This window comes from Geotrypetes seraphini, chromosome 1 (genome assembly GCF_902459505.1).
Source record: "Geotrypetes seraphini chromosome 1, aGeoSer1.1, whole genome shotgun sequence".
In the NCBI taxonomy this organism is placed as follows: Eukaryota; Metazoa; Chordata; class Amphibia; order Gymnophiona; family Dermophiidae; genus Geotrypetes; species Geotrypetes seraphini.
Window position 1 is genome coordinate 457,525,847 of NC_047084.1, and position 14,132 is coordinate 457,539,978.

The 14,132-nt window shown below is 45.0% G+C and overlaps 1 protein-coding gene across 1 annotated transcript in view; it reads right to left on the bottom strand.

Moving 5' to 3' along the window:
* The window catches only part of TKTL1 (transketolase like 1), an 83,400-nt gene that overhangs the window by 10,897 nt on the left and 58,371 nt on the right, over nt 1-14,132 (bottom strand). The window contains exon 12 of the mRNA XM_033922312.1: nt 3,068-3,164. Coding sequence (XP_033778203.1) covers nt 3,068-3,164 — 97 coding nt within the window. The remainder of the gene's footprint in view (nt 1-3,067; nt 3,165-14,132) is intronic.

Below are 14,132 nucleotides of genomic sequence, written 5' to 3' on the forward strand. Positions count from 1 at the left end.
TGCTGAATTTTCCTAAAATGCTTACTATGTTGCCTAAAGAAATATGTTACAAATTTTTGAAGGCAGTTCTCCAATACCCTGAAGGTGGACTTCCTCCTCTGAACCAGGAGTTTTGCTTTCTGCGATTTCTTCAACTCCATTAGATAGTTCTAATACATAGGAAAATTTTCAGGAGGAAGTTGTATTACGTTCTACAATATTGGTAACATTTGTATTCCAACAGGAAAAGGAAGCACTTCTTAGCCTCTTTTTTAGGCATAAAGAAGTCTCCTTTCTAAATGGAAATATTTCAATTTTTCCAGATGTTTCAAGATCTACATAAATAAGAAGGGAAAGATTCCTGGAGATGAAAGAAAATGTGAAAGCATTGGGGGCGAAATTTCAATTACATTTTCCATGTAAATGTATGATTTATTTGGATCAAAATTCTTATGTTTTTTATGAACCCTCCCAATTACAATTTTTCCTTGAAGGAAAGGGCATATTAATGCAGCTGATCGAGTGAATCATACTGTGCTAGTCCATTTAAATGTATGGGGAGGAGCCACTATTAATAATTTGGAATGTTTATTTTCAAGTTTATTAATATTTGATGTATCGCTTAATCGGTTTGCTTCAATATCACTCCCTCAGATATGTGTGATTGTCTCTCTTGAATGTGGGCTATTGAACAGTCTTAAAAAATTATTTTGCAGTAATGATTGCTAACTTGTTTAGATATGTTTTATATTTGTAATGAGATTGGGCTCTTGATTTGTTCAATAATTGTTTTTGTTGAAAAATGAATAAATGAGAGAGAGAGACTCCAACCTACAATTCTGAGAGTCCCACAAGGCTGAGTGACCTTCAACCAGCACCGTATGCCTATGTGCAAAGGCCAAGAGACCATTAAATCAACCACAAGAGACTTCAAGGTATCCCTATCCCCATCATGAATGGGATAAAGCCAAACCATGGACTGCGCTAAACGAAAAGGCGCTTCCAGCTCCTTCCATTGCATGTGTACGACATCCTGAATATCCTGATGCATAGGAAAAGAACGGGAGGCCAAAAGAAGTAGGGGGTCCACCACATGCATGGGCTCCTTTGCATCTTTCTCAAAACGCAAAATTAACGAAACCTGAATAAGCTCCTGTAGTTCTTTCTGCAGAAAAATGCACACCACCAATGCATCCTTACCAGCTGGCATCTCCACAAAAACACATGTCCGTGTTATCCACCCCCCCCCCCCCAAGAGGATATTGGGGATCTGAGGGGTCCAAGTCCTCATCAGGTGAAAACACATCTGCAAACAGAAAATCCTTGTCCCATGAGATCCAAAGCCACTTGGACAAAGACAGGGAGTATTGGGCCAGCCGATGCCGAGGAAGGCCGAACAGGCAAAAGCCCCCTGGAAAAACCTGAGACCTCCGGGGAAGAAACAGGACACCCAGCCGCCTGCAAGTAAGCCTTGTACATGGCTAAAACAAAATCTGAGGCAAATCTCCCCTCCTCCCCCGGAGGCAAAGCAGGACTCGCTGCCAAAGCAGGAGACCCAGCACAAACCTGTTCCTGTCTCTCTAAGACAGGGAAAAGGTCACCTGAGGCCACAGGCAAGATGGTGGTGCTTTCCGCCAAAACAACTCCCGAGGCCTGCAGCAGCAAAAAGGCCTGAACAGACCCAGCTGCTAAAGCAGGCAAGCTGGCAGCTGCAAAAAGGGAGACCCTAGCACTAGCAGTGGTAAGGGAAACCTCTTTTCCCTGACTGTCGGCAGCTGAGGAAATCCCTGTGTGGGTAGTAGGGGAAGCCCAGGATTCCTCACTGCCTGCAGCCGACGAACCATGCACACACACGAAGGGGAACCCTGCTTGCTGGCACCCGAAGCCAATAAGAATTCCTCTTCGTGGCAGCTGGTGCTCTTTGTGCACATGCCGGCTGCATCAACCGCGTGCCTAGAACACAATGAGCACTTTTTAAGCTTCTTAATGCTCATTGTGAAAACCACTACAAGAGAAATAAAGTGCCGGTTAGCAATAATCAATTAAACTCAATTGACTGCTTCCCTTCAAATCAGCACTGCCTCAGGGATTTTTTTTTCAATACATCTAAGTTGTATTTGAACAGACCCCACTGGCTCTCTAAGCTATATGCCTTGCCTGTATTTGGTGGCTAGGCTTACAGCCGAGGCACCTCTAAAGTAAAAAAGAATTGGGGGGGAGGTGGGGAGAAATGGGGTGAGCGACTTCACCAGTCAAGTGTGGCACTCCTCCCCTCCAAGGTTGGCCAGTCACCAGAAAGGGTCCAGGGACAAGAAGGCCAAATCAAACAAATCCAACAACCCTACACTAACCAGGTAAAGGCTGCAGAGGCTTACCACATCCAGCTGCTTGAGACCGAGAACTGAGACTGATTGTACTTGGGACTACACAGCCCACTTATACTACAACCAGAAGTTTGTGTCTCAGTCTCTACCTGCTGGTCTTGGTGAGCTATTACCCATCAGTTTCTGTGCCAGTCTGGAGGAACAACAATAAAGAATATTTTTTTTTTTTTAAACTTTTCTTTCCTACCGAGGTGGATGAAATTATTGAACGCTCATTGTAATATATAACTAGCTAATATCTGGAACAAGTAGCAGAAGACAAAATGAAGAAAAATGCTAAAAGCCAGCATTATATTGCCTACAAGAGTGCAGAACAAGAACCCAAAGGCTCCCTCAAGAGCCTGGGATAGACTGAACAATAAAATACTTGAGCAATGTCAGCTGTCAGACTTTTTAAACACAACCAGCCTCCATAATGACTGTGGAAAAGGTAAGGGACAGTTACCTTCAACCCTGCTGGGGACCAATAAACTGGGATGTGGATAAGGTGATGCCTTTGTTCTTTTCCTGAAAACATTCTAAGGCAACTGTAAGCTGCTGTTAAGTCCTATCCTGCAGCCCTAACCTGGGGCAAGAATGCAAGTTGGATGTCAGCTAATTACACACAGATGGTACAGTATCTGTTCAAGGTGTCAAAGCAATTCTAACTAGCTAGTACATCCCCCCCCTTTTGCCACTTCCCTCTCAAGTTCCAAATCCATTACCTTGCTTTGCTAGCTCATCTGCAGCTGCCAGGGCTTCATGCAATGTGATTCCAGCTCCAATCACAGTGACCCTATCTGAGTCACTCTGACGAACCACCTGTCAAGACATGGCAAACAAGAGGACAAGAAATAGTCAATACCATTCAGTGAAAGAACATGGGCTTGGCGCTTAAGTACATCATGAAAAACATTCTAAGAGCAGAGAACTAAAGATGGATAGTTAGTTCCCCAAGGACTCAGACCACTGAGCAATTCCCATTGCAGCTCTTTGTGACCCTGGGCAAGTCATTTCATCATCCATGCTCCACTGCCCAAGGTATGTTAACTTACTGAGTCATCTAGAGAGAGAGAAAAAAAGAAAAAAGTACTTGCCTTCATCATCCCACCATTCTATGATCCCCTCCCCCTGTGTACAGTGTCACTCCTTTATATCCCTATGCCCACCACCCCGTCCAGCATCTTCCTTCTATGTTCTTATTCTCCCCAATGTCTAGTCATCTTCTGTGTCCATATACCCCATGCAGCATTCCCCTTTTTGTCCCTGTTCCTATGCTCCCATCCATGCCCACAATCTCCCCTCTCTTTCACAGCTTCTCTTTCCCTTCCCTCTTCCTCCCTGAAGGTCAACATGCATCTCTCCCCTCCCTTCAGTGCCCAGGTATGGACCTGGCACCTCTCCCTTCCCTCCAGTCCACCCACCACATGGGCCCAGCACCTTTTTCCTTTCCCCCAGCTCCCATACCAAATCCAGTATATCTCCCTTCCCTTCAGCTCCAGCCAGTGCAGCAACTCAAGTAACCTCCTCCCTCCCTCTTGAATCCAACAGCCCAGCTCCCTCATTCCTGATCTTGGGTTAAAACTAGCAAAAATAAAACAAACAAACAAAAAAATCTTGCAACTCCCCTGGGTCAGCTCCTTTGCATCTTCCAGAAGTTACATTGGAAGGAGGGACTCAGCCGGAGCAGACCCGAGATGTTGCTTCTCCATCAACAAAGCTTCTAAGAGGCTGGTAGGCCCGAGGAGGGAGACACAAAGGGGCCGACCCAGGAGAGTCAGTTTTTTGTTGGTTTTGCCGGTTTTGATCTGCAATTGGGAGCAAGGGAAGAAGAGTGTGAGGGAAGGTACTGCTGGCTAGGAGGGGTGGGGAGAAAGGCGACTCACAGCAAATCCTTTACTGCGGGGACAAGGTCATTTACTGCTCAATGGAGTGGTGAAAAAGCACAGTTAACTTACCATTAACAGGTGTTATCCAGGGACAGCAGGTGTATATTCTCACATGTGGGTGACGTCATCCACGGAGCCCCGGTACGGACAGATTTAAAAGTGCATCATCACGTTAAGAACTTTGAGAAAGTTTGCAAAGTGCCCACACCACACATGCGTGAGTGCCTTCCCACCCGATGCTGCTCATGGCTCTTCAGTTCTTTAAGCAAGCTAAAAAGCCAACCAGGGGATGTGAGTGGGTTGTGAAAATATCTACTTGCTGTCCCTGAATAACACCTGTTATAGAAAGTAACTGCTTTATCCCTGGACAAGCAGGCAGCATATTCTCATATGTGGGACTTCCTAGCTTATTAGAATGGGATGGAGGGAGAGTTGGCCATTAGGAAAATATATTTTGGAATACTGCTTGGCCGAAATAATCATCCTGTCTGGAATAAGATTCCATACAGTAGTGAGATGTGAATGTATGAACTGAGAACCAAGTAGCAGCTTTACAGATTTCATAAATAGAAGTGAAGCAAAGCAACTGAAACTGCCATAGCTCAGACTTTGTAGACTATGACATGACTCTCCAGTGACAGCCCAGCCTGAGCACAACAGGAGATACAAGAGACCAACCATGTGGAAATCATTCTCTTGAATACTGAACGTCCCAACTTGTTAGGATCAAAGGAGACGAAAAGATGAAGAGATGTTCTATGAGACTGAGTTATCTGCAAATAGTAGGCCAATGCTCGTTTGCAATCCAAAGTGTGAAGAGCCGTTTCTCCAGCATGAGAGAATACTGTAAGTACAATAGATTAAGGTGAAATTCCATAACAACCTTTGGAAGAAATTTGCGAAGCACCACTTTGTCATGGTGGAACACTGAAAGGAGGATCCGCCACCAGTGCTTGAAGTTCAGACTCATCGAGCTGAAGTAAGGGAGATGAGAAAGACCACTTTCCAAGTAAGTTACTTGAGATAAGCCGCAGACATTGGTTCAAAAGGAGGCTTCAAAGCAGCAAGGACCACATTGAGATCCCAAATCTCTGGAGGTGGTTTGACATTAAAAAGTCCTTTCATGAATATGGACACAAGAGGGTGAGCAGTGAGAGGTTTACCATCAACTGGTCTATGAAAAGCATCGATAGCACGGTTTTGAGGCCAGAAATGGATAAATGTAGAAGATACTCCAATACCAAAGATACAGAGGTGGATTTAGCCTCATGATGATGAGCACACCAAGTGGAAAACTGTCCATTTTTGCTGGTTGTGTGGATGGTTTCCTGGATGCTTCCAAAATTAATCTGATAGGCTGGGAAAGATGAAGATCAGCTGATGTTAGGCTGAGAGGTGCCAAGCTGTCAGGTGCAACACTGAAAGATTGGGATACAGAAGAGATCTGTGATTCTGTGTGAGAAGACGGAAAAATTTGAAGATGTATTGATTCCTCGATACTGAGTTGAAGTAGCAGGGAAAACCAGGGTTGTCTGGGCCACTGAGGAGCTATAAGGATCATGGTGACGGACTCCTGCTTGAGCTTGACAAGTGCCTTGAGGATGACAGGGATTGAGGACAAGCATAGAGAAACTAAGTCCAATCCAGTAGAAAAGCATCCGCTTCCAGACGGTGTGGAGAGTACTGCCGGGAGCAAAACTGGGGATGCAGACAAGTCTGTCTGAGGAGTCCCCCACTGAGAAATTATGGGGTGCAGAACTGCAGAGTTTTGAGTGTCCACTCGTGTGGTTGAAGAAACCTGATAAGAGAATTCTGTTCCCTCGAATATATATTGCTTTCAGGAATATATTGCAAGCAATGGCCCAAGTCCAAATCTTCTGGGCCTCCTGACAAAGACAGAGGGACTCCATGCCTCCTTGTTTATGTAATATATCGCAACCTGATTGTCCATGCGGATAAAGAGGACGGTGTTGGTTACAATGTGCTGAAAAGAGCATTGTAGATCACTCTGAGATCCAACAGATTTATTTGACAAAGGCCAGTGACCTTGTGTACGAAGACCATCCAGATGAGCTCCCCAAGCATAAGTGGACAAGTCTGTGTTCAGAACTTTCTGATGAGGAGGGGTCTGGAACAAAAATCCTCTGGACAGATTGGAAGAATTCATCCACCACTGCAGCGACTGTTGAAGCAAAGGAGTGACTAATGTGTTGCAAGAGTGGGTTGAACGCTTGAGACCACTGAGATGCGAGAGTCCATTGAGGTATCCTGAGGTGGAGTCTCGTAAATGGAGTAATATATACTGTGGAGGCCATGTGACCCAGGAGTACCATCATTTGTCTGGCTGATATTGATGGCAAATTGCATGCAAAGCTGAATCAAATTGTCTGTCTTTGAGGTGAAGAAACACCCCGAGATGAATAGTGTCGAGCAGAGCTCCTATGAATTGCAGTTTCTGAGATGGCTGAAGTTGGGATTTGGGAAAATTGGTTTCAAAACCCAACTGTTGAAGAAAGAGAATTGTCATGCAAGTTGCTATTGTCACCCCTTGCAAGGTAGGGTCCTTGATCAGCCAGTCCTCCAGGTAAGGAAAGACTTTAAGGCCCTGAGACTGTAGTGCTACTGACGCCACCACCAAACATTTGGTGAATACTCTGGGAGAGGATGCAAGGCCAAAGGGTAGTTCTTTGTATTGATAATGGTGATGATCCACCTGGAAACGGAGGAATCATCTGGAGGCCGGATGTACTGGAATGTGAGTGTAGGCTTCTTTCCAGAGAGCATAGCCAGTCATTTTGATCTAAGAGGGGATATAAAGTTGCCAGGGATAACATCCAAAACTTTTCCTTCACTAGAAACTTGTTTAGACCCTCTAGGTCTCTGAAATTGGACGCAGACCTCCCATCTTCTCTGGAACAAGAAAATACCGGAGTAAAACCCCCCAGTTCCTCTGTCCTGGAGGAACCTTCGATGGCATCAAGAAGAAGGGATTCTATCTCCTGAAAAAGGGTATCTGCTGAGGGTGAAAAGAAGATTCTTGGAGGATGATCCGGAGGAATGTCGATAAAGTCAAGAGAGTATCCTGCTTGAAAAACTGGCAGCACCCAGAGGTCTATTGTAATTCATTCTCGGCGAGAATAAAGTTGAAGCCATCCTCTGACGGGTTGAGGAAGAGGCTGGGATAAAGAAACAGTGGCTATGCTCTTGAGAAGCATGTCAAAAAGACCGAGCAGGCTTCTGTGGAGCTGTGGCATGGGTTTTTGGTTGGTTTTTTTTTAGGACGATGTTGCTTCTGTTTCTTCTGCTGTGATCTAGTAGGAGTAGCAGGTTTGGAAGAAAAAGTCTCCGATAGGAAGACTTGAAAGTTGAAGGCTTAGATTTGGATTTAACCAAAGCATTCCAATGTTTCTCATGATCAGTGAGCTTTTAGGTATCATTTTCAATAGAATCACCATATTGGCTAACATTCCATGCTTGGGTGATGAGCAATCTATCCTGGAGGTTGATATCCATGTCAGAAACTGAGCCATGCCAGATGTCTCATTGCCACTGACATAGCTCAGGCTCTGAAAGACAACTCAAAGCATCTTAAGTCAATCTCGATGTATACCTTCTGGCAAGAGTGCGAGAGCCACAGCCTCAGCACCCTGGGGTTGTGGGTTCAAACCCTGCACTGCTCCTTGTGCCCCTGGACAAGTCACTCAGTCCTCCATAGCCCCAGGTACATTAGATTGTGAACCTGCCAGGAAAGATAAGTACTAGTACCCGATTGTAAAACCGCTTAGATAACCTTGATAGGCAGTATATAAAAACCTAATAAACTTGAAACATGTGATGAAAATCTTGTAATTGCTGTGAAGAATGTACCTATCAAAAGAGAACAATTTCTTAACCAGATGTTTTGACATAACAGGAAATAAAGAAATTGTAGTTTAGGACTCTGTTAGCCAACATGAAGTTTCGATATAGGCAATGACCAAACTTGCTCATAATGCGCCCTTCATGTCCCGGAGGCACCAAGGCATAAACCCTGGATGAGGTAGATTTTTTCAAAGTCGACTACCACTAGGGACTGATGCTGAAGTTGTGGTTTGTCAAAACCAGGGGAAGAGAATTTTGTATAAACAGCCGAATTTTCTGGGAGCTACAGTAATGGTAAGGGAGGGGGGGCTGTCTCCCAGTTTTTATGCTGAATCTCTTTAAGAATACCATGTGATGATAGTCACAGGAGTTCCTTAGGAAGCTCATCATAGTCCAATGCCTGCGGGGAAATTATTTTTTTGAAAAGGCCTGCGGCGGGTTACCTGCCCCCACACAGCAGCCAGCGTACCGGGCAGAGAGGAGCCGGAGCCCCGATCCAGCAGGGCGTGAGAGCGTTTGTTCCGCTCCGCCCCCCCCCATCCTGCGGGGAAATTATTTTTTTGAAAAGGCCTGCGGCGGGTTACCTGCCCCCACACAGCAGCCAGCGTACCGGGCAGAGAGGAGCCGGAGACCCGATCCAGCAGGACGTGAGAGCGTTTGTTCCGCTCCGCCCCCCCCCCATCCTGCGGGGAAATTATTTTTTTGAAAAGGCCTGCGGCCTCAACGGCGCGCAGCCGTTCGGCGCGCCGGCTAAGGTCAGAGCCCAGTTGTTAAATTAAGACTCCAGGAGTTAATGCCAGGGGCCCAGAAATAATAAGTGATCTTGGGCAAAGCGCTGACCGAAACCAGCGACCAGCACTCTTCGGGGCCCAGCACCGGAACATATAGAGCACTGTTCCGATCCATAGGTTTAAAAAAAAACAAAAACCAAAGGTACCTATGGCCCAGCCGATTGATTCCTGACCTACTCCATTCAGTGAACGACCACGCAACGCAGACCAAATCTCACCAACCTGTCGGTTAACCAGCAAGGCAAACCAGAGTCCGACTCCATATGATAAGTATAATCAACTATGAACCACAATTAACTTGCATGACCTTGCATGACATTGCATGACTATGTGAACTCTATATCACTATCTCAATCCTGATAAACTGAACCACAACCAGCTTGCATGACCTTGCATGACTTGGCATGACTAAGTGAACCTTATATCATTATCTCAACCTGTTAAGTCTGTAAAACCAGGAAAAAAACCTGCACATCTCAACCTGTTTAGACCGCATATCGTAACCTGTTTACACTAACCTGATAGGACTGCACATTGTAATCTGTTTACTTTAACCTGATAAGTCTGTACATCTCAATTTGATAAGCCTGTACAATCCAGGTAAAAGACTGTTATATCTAAGAGGAATACTGTTCCCTTGCCACCCCGCAACCTACCACGCTCCTTATACCAGCTCCCCCAAAACAACCACCTTGCAAACCTCCAAACACCATCATGACCCGGCCCAACTTTCACCAATGCACATCAATGCTCCTAATCTTTCTAATCATCACCAAGATCTGCACAGCCGACCCAACATACTCTGCTCCTATCCCAGTCCACTTCTCCCTACACCGCACAATAAAATCCAAATTCCATACCCTCACACACCATACCCCATATGACGGCCCAGCTACAGGTCCCCCCACAGATACATCCCCGCCACCCATCCCAAATCCTCCTCCCCCCCATAGATCAACCAAGCATGGCACGAAAAAACAAAGAACACTAAAACAGCTAGCCTACTCCCATCACTCTCCAACAGACCACACTAACTACCAGAACCTACAAGGATTCTACCTAAACATCAGATCAATGAGAAACAAGTCTATTCTCATCAAAGACTGGCTATCTGAAACCAACCCTGACTTTATACTATTCACGGAAACGTGGCTACTCTCAGACAAAGATATTATTATCAAAGACTGCCTCCCCCCAGGCTTCAAGATTCTATCCCTAGCTAGAACCTGGGGAAGGGGAGGAGGACTAGCAATAATCTTTAAAGACCACCTAAACTGCACCGTACTCAATACCAAATCCTCTCCCAATTCAGAAATACTAGCCATCTCGCTTACCTCAAACTCCTTTGCCTCCTCCCTAACAATCACCTTATTCTATATCCCACCAAAAAAATGGACCCTAGCCAAAGAAGAATTTGCTGAATTCCTACTAACCAACTCTCTAACAAGTCCATACAACCTACTATGTGGGGACATCAACATCCACCTAGAGCAAACAAAACAACCTGTTGTATCTGACTTCTGGCTGCTAATCTCCCAACTAGGCTATTCCAAACACCCACCCATCAAAACTCACCAAAAAGGACATCAACTAGACCTGGTGACATTCTCCGCTAAAGAATCAACCAATCCCAAATTCCGCTGGAAACAAGATAACTGGACAGACTCCCTATGGTCTGACCACAGACTATGTAGCTTCTCTATTGACTGCCAACAAAAAACCACCAAAAACAACAAAACAAGAAACAAAAAAACTCACAATACTAGAGGTAAAATCGACCCAAAAGTATTCTGGTCCCACTATGAAACCATCACAAAACAAAACGAAGAAATAGCTCAACTTATGACTTCCTGGATCAAAGACAGCACAAACATTCTAAACGAAATAGCTCCCATAAAAACTCGCAGAATCAGAACTCCTAATCTGGAGGGATGGTTTGACTCAGAACTACTTCTAGTAAAAAGGGACCTTAGAAAATCTGAAAGACTCTGGATTAAATCTGGAACCCAGGAACACAGAGTGGCCTGGAGACTCAAATTAAAAAACTACAAACACCTCATCAAGGAAAAACGAAAAAATTTCTACACCCATAAAATTGGAAATGTCACAACTAACCTCTTTAAACTGGTCAAGTAGCCTCTTTAAACTGGTCAACGACCTTTACAATCTTGAGACGCTCACTGATAATCATGAAGAATCCACACTAACCGCTAACACCCTAGCAGACTTCTTTAACAACAAGATACAAAAACTAAGGTTATCTATAACTGCCCCAGCCAATCCCCACGAGGACTTTCATATACTCCCAGACACCGACATGTCCAAACCGGACCTCGGGTCCAGAACAGACCTAAGCTGGAACCAATTCAAAACTATAGACTGGCAAATCTTCAACAAATATTACAATAAGTACTCCAACTCCTTTTGCAGACTGGACACCTGCCCCCCAAACATTATGAAAACTGCGCCAATCCATTTCAAAGCCAATATGTTGGCATGGGTAAACCTTCTACTATCCACAGGTAGTTTCCCAACAGAGCAGGGCCACATCTCAATAACCCCATTAATAAAAAACACGAAAGAACCACCCAATGACCCATCCAATTACAGATCAATCGCTAGTATCCCACTATTCATTAAAATAGCAGAAGGGATGGTAAATGCCGAACTTACCACACACCTGGAAAAATTTAATATCCTAATTGATAATCAATCAGGCTTCCGCTCCGATCACAGCACTGAAACCATTATAGCCTCTCTACTCGACCACCTTCACACACTCTTCAGCCAGTGCTCTAGTGCCCTGATAGTCCAACTTGACCTAAGCAGTGCTTTCGACCTAGTCGACCACACCATTCTACTAGACTGCCTTGCTTATATTGGCATCTCCGGCCAAGTTCTCAACTGGTTTCATGGATTCCTACGAAACAGATCATACAGGGTGTTTAAGAACAACTCTCTTTCATATAGTTGGGACAACTCCTGCGGAGTTCCACAGGGCTCCCCCCTGTCCCCCACCTTATTTAATGTCTACCTTACCTCCCTAGGAAACCTCCTGCAAAGCCTCAAACTCAAATTCTTTATCTACGCGGATGACATCTCAATTGTCATCCCACTAACCAATTTCACACTAGAGTTCCTTACCTCACTCTCAAATATACTCACTCAGATAGAATGCTGGATGCTATCCTACAAACTAAAACTAAATCCCGACAAAACAAAATTCCTACTAGCCACCCCCAATGACAAAATCAAAGACACCACAATTCAAGTGAAAGGATCTACTTTCCCCCTCGAACAAACCTTAAAAATACTGGGAGTCACACTAGATAAACATTTATCCCTGGAGAAACCTACAGATATCAGTCAGGAAATGCATCTTGGTGCTATGGAAACTCCGCACCATTAAAAAATACTTTGACGAGACCTCATTCCGCCTGCTAGTACAATCCTCCATCCTTAGCATACTAGATTACTGCAATATTATTTACTTGAGCTCCACGAAGAAAACCATTAGAAGACTTAAAATGATCCAGAACACTGCGGTCTGCCTCATATTTGGCCTGAAAAAATGGGAACATGTCACCCCTTTCTACCACAAACTTCACTGGCTACCCTTTGAATCCAGAGTCCTATTCAAATTCGCCTGCTTCTGTTATAAAACAGTATTTGGCCTATCCCCAAGCTACTTAAACCCTCACTTCTACCTGAATCGCATAAACAAGCACTCCCGCAGAATTCAGCTCTTCGCCTTCCCCTCCTTAAAACTATGTCACTCCAAAAGATTCCTTGATAAAACTTTCGCCTTCCAGGCTGCCAAACTGAACCCATGGCTCGCCCAAATTGTCCTTGAGGCCCCCACCTACCTCGGGTTTAGAAAATCTCTCAAAACTCACCTATTCCATGGACAAGACACCTAACACCCCTCTCCAATGAACAACAATCACCTTCTGCCCCCTTACACCTCCCTTTTCCCAACCTACCCAACTCCACCCCCCTTGACCTACTCTCCCCCCTCTCTCTTCTAACTTCAACTACGTCCTTGCTCCTAATATTGTTCAATTGTTTCTCGAACCACTTGTAATTTATTGTTTGCTTCTAATAGTGTTCAATCGTTTTTAAACCACTTGTAATTTTTTTTTGTTAATCAAATGTAAACCGCCTAGAACTCCTTGGGTATGGCGGTATACAAAAATAAAGTTATTACCGAGCAGAATCGGCTTCTAAATTTGACTGGAAGCTCTTTTCCCAATTGCCGAAATGAATTTTGTGAAAGCAAGTCTTTTAGCTGGAGACTAGCTCTGTGAGGAAACTTTTCAGAAGTAGTGTCTTAAGCCTCTGTAGTAGACTCAGGGACATCATCCGCTGAGTCAGACTAAGTCTGAGTTAAAAAAGTCTTTTGGCGAAGGAGTGCATTGGAACCGATGACGTCGAGTCTGGTGTCAGTCCGATGAAAATATATGATAAGACTTCCTTTTACACTTGGAAGAGTGGGAAGGAGTGCGATGTTATGCTTCAAGGAAGCTGAAGATGAAAGATGCTGAGCAGACTTGGATCGTCAAGAGGATGAACGCTAATGTCTGGAAGAGCTGGATCGACACCATGATGGAGAACGGGATCTGCGATGAGACACGCTGTTTTTATGCGTGGAATATCGGCACGGTACCGCAGGACCTGGTGGCCTTATGCTCAAGCTGGACTGGTACCAATGGAATCAGTTTCGGAGCAATAAGCTTGAACATGTCACTGACTTGGAAAAGCGCTTTGAGCTTCTCATGGTACAAGAGCACCGGTAATGTTTGGTGTTCTGCCAGTACCATCGGTGCCTTGTCTGGCCTCAGCAAGGGTGACCTTGAAGAGGATGCATACCCCAATGTAGGAGAGGCCAGACATAAGGACGGTCGTCACTTTGTCAGCATCAAGAGACTCGATGCAATGGTGACCTGCGAGACCTGTTGGGAAGCTGGTGGCTTTTTAGCTGGCTTACCCGATGGAACGATGTCCCGCGAAGCTTTCGATGTTGAAGGCTGCAAGGTTGTCTGTGTCCATACCGGTGCCGAACAACTTTTCTTGTTGGAGTTTTCAACTCGTAATTGTATGTTTCTGCAGAGTAGAACACCGCGCACAGGATTTGAAACAGTGTTCCGGGCTAAGGCACTGTAAGCACCAACTATGTGCGTCAGTGACAGAAACTTGCCGTTCGCACCTGTGACACTTTTTAAACCCAGTCAGCAGCCAGGCCATCGACG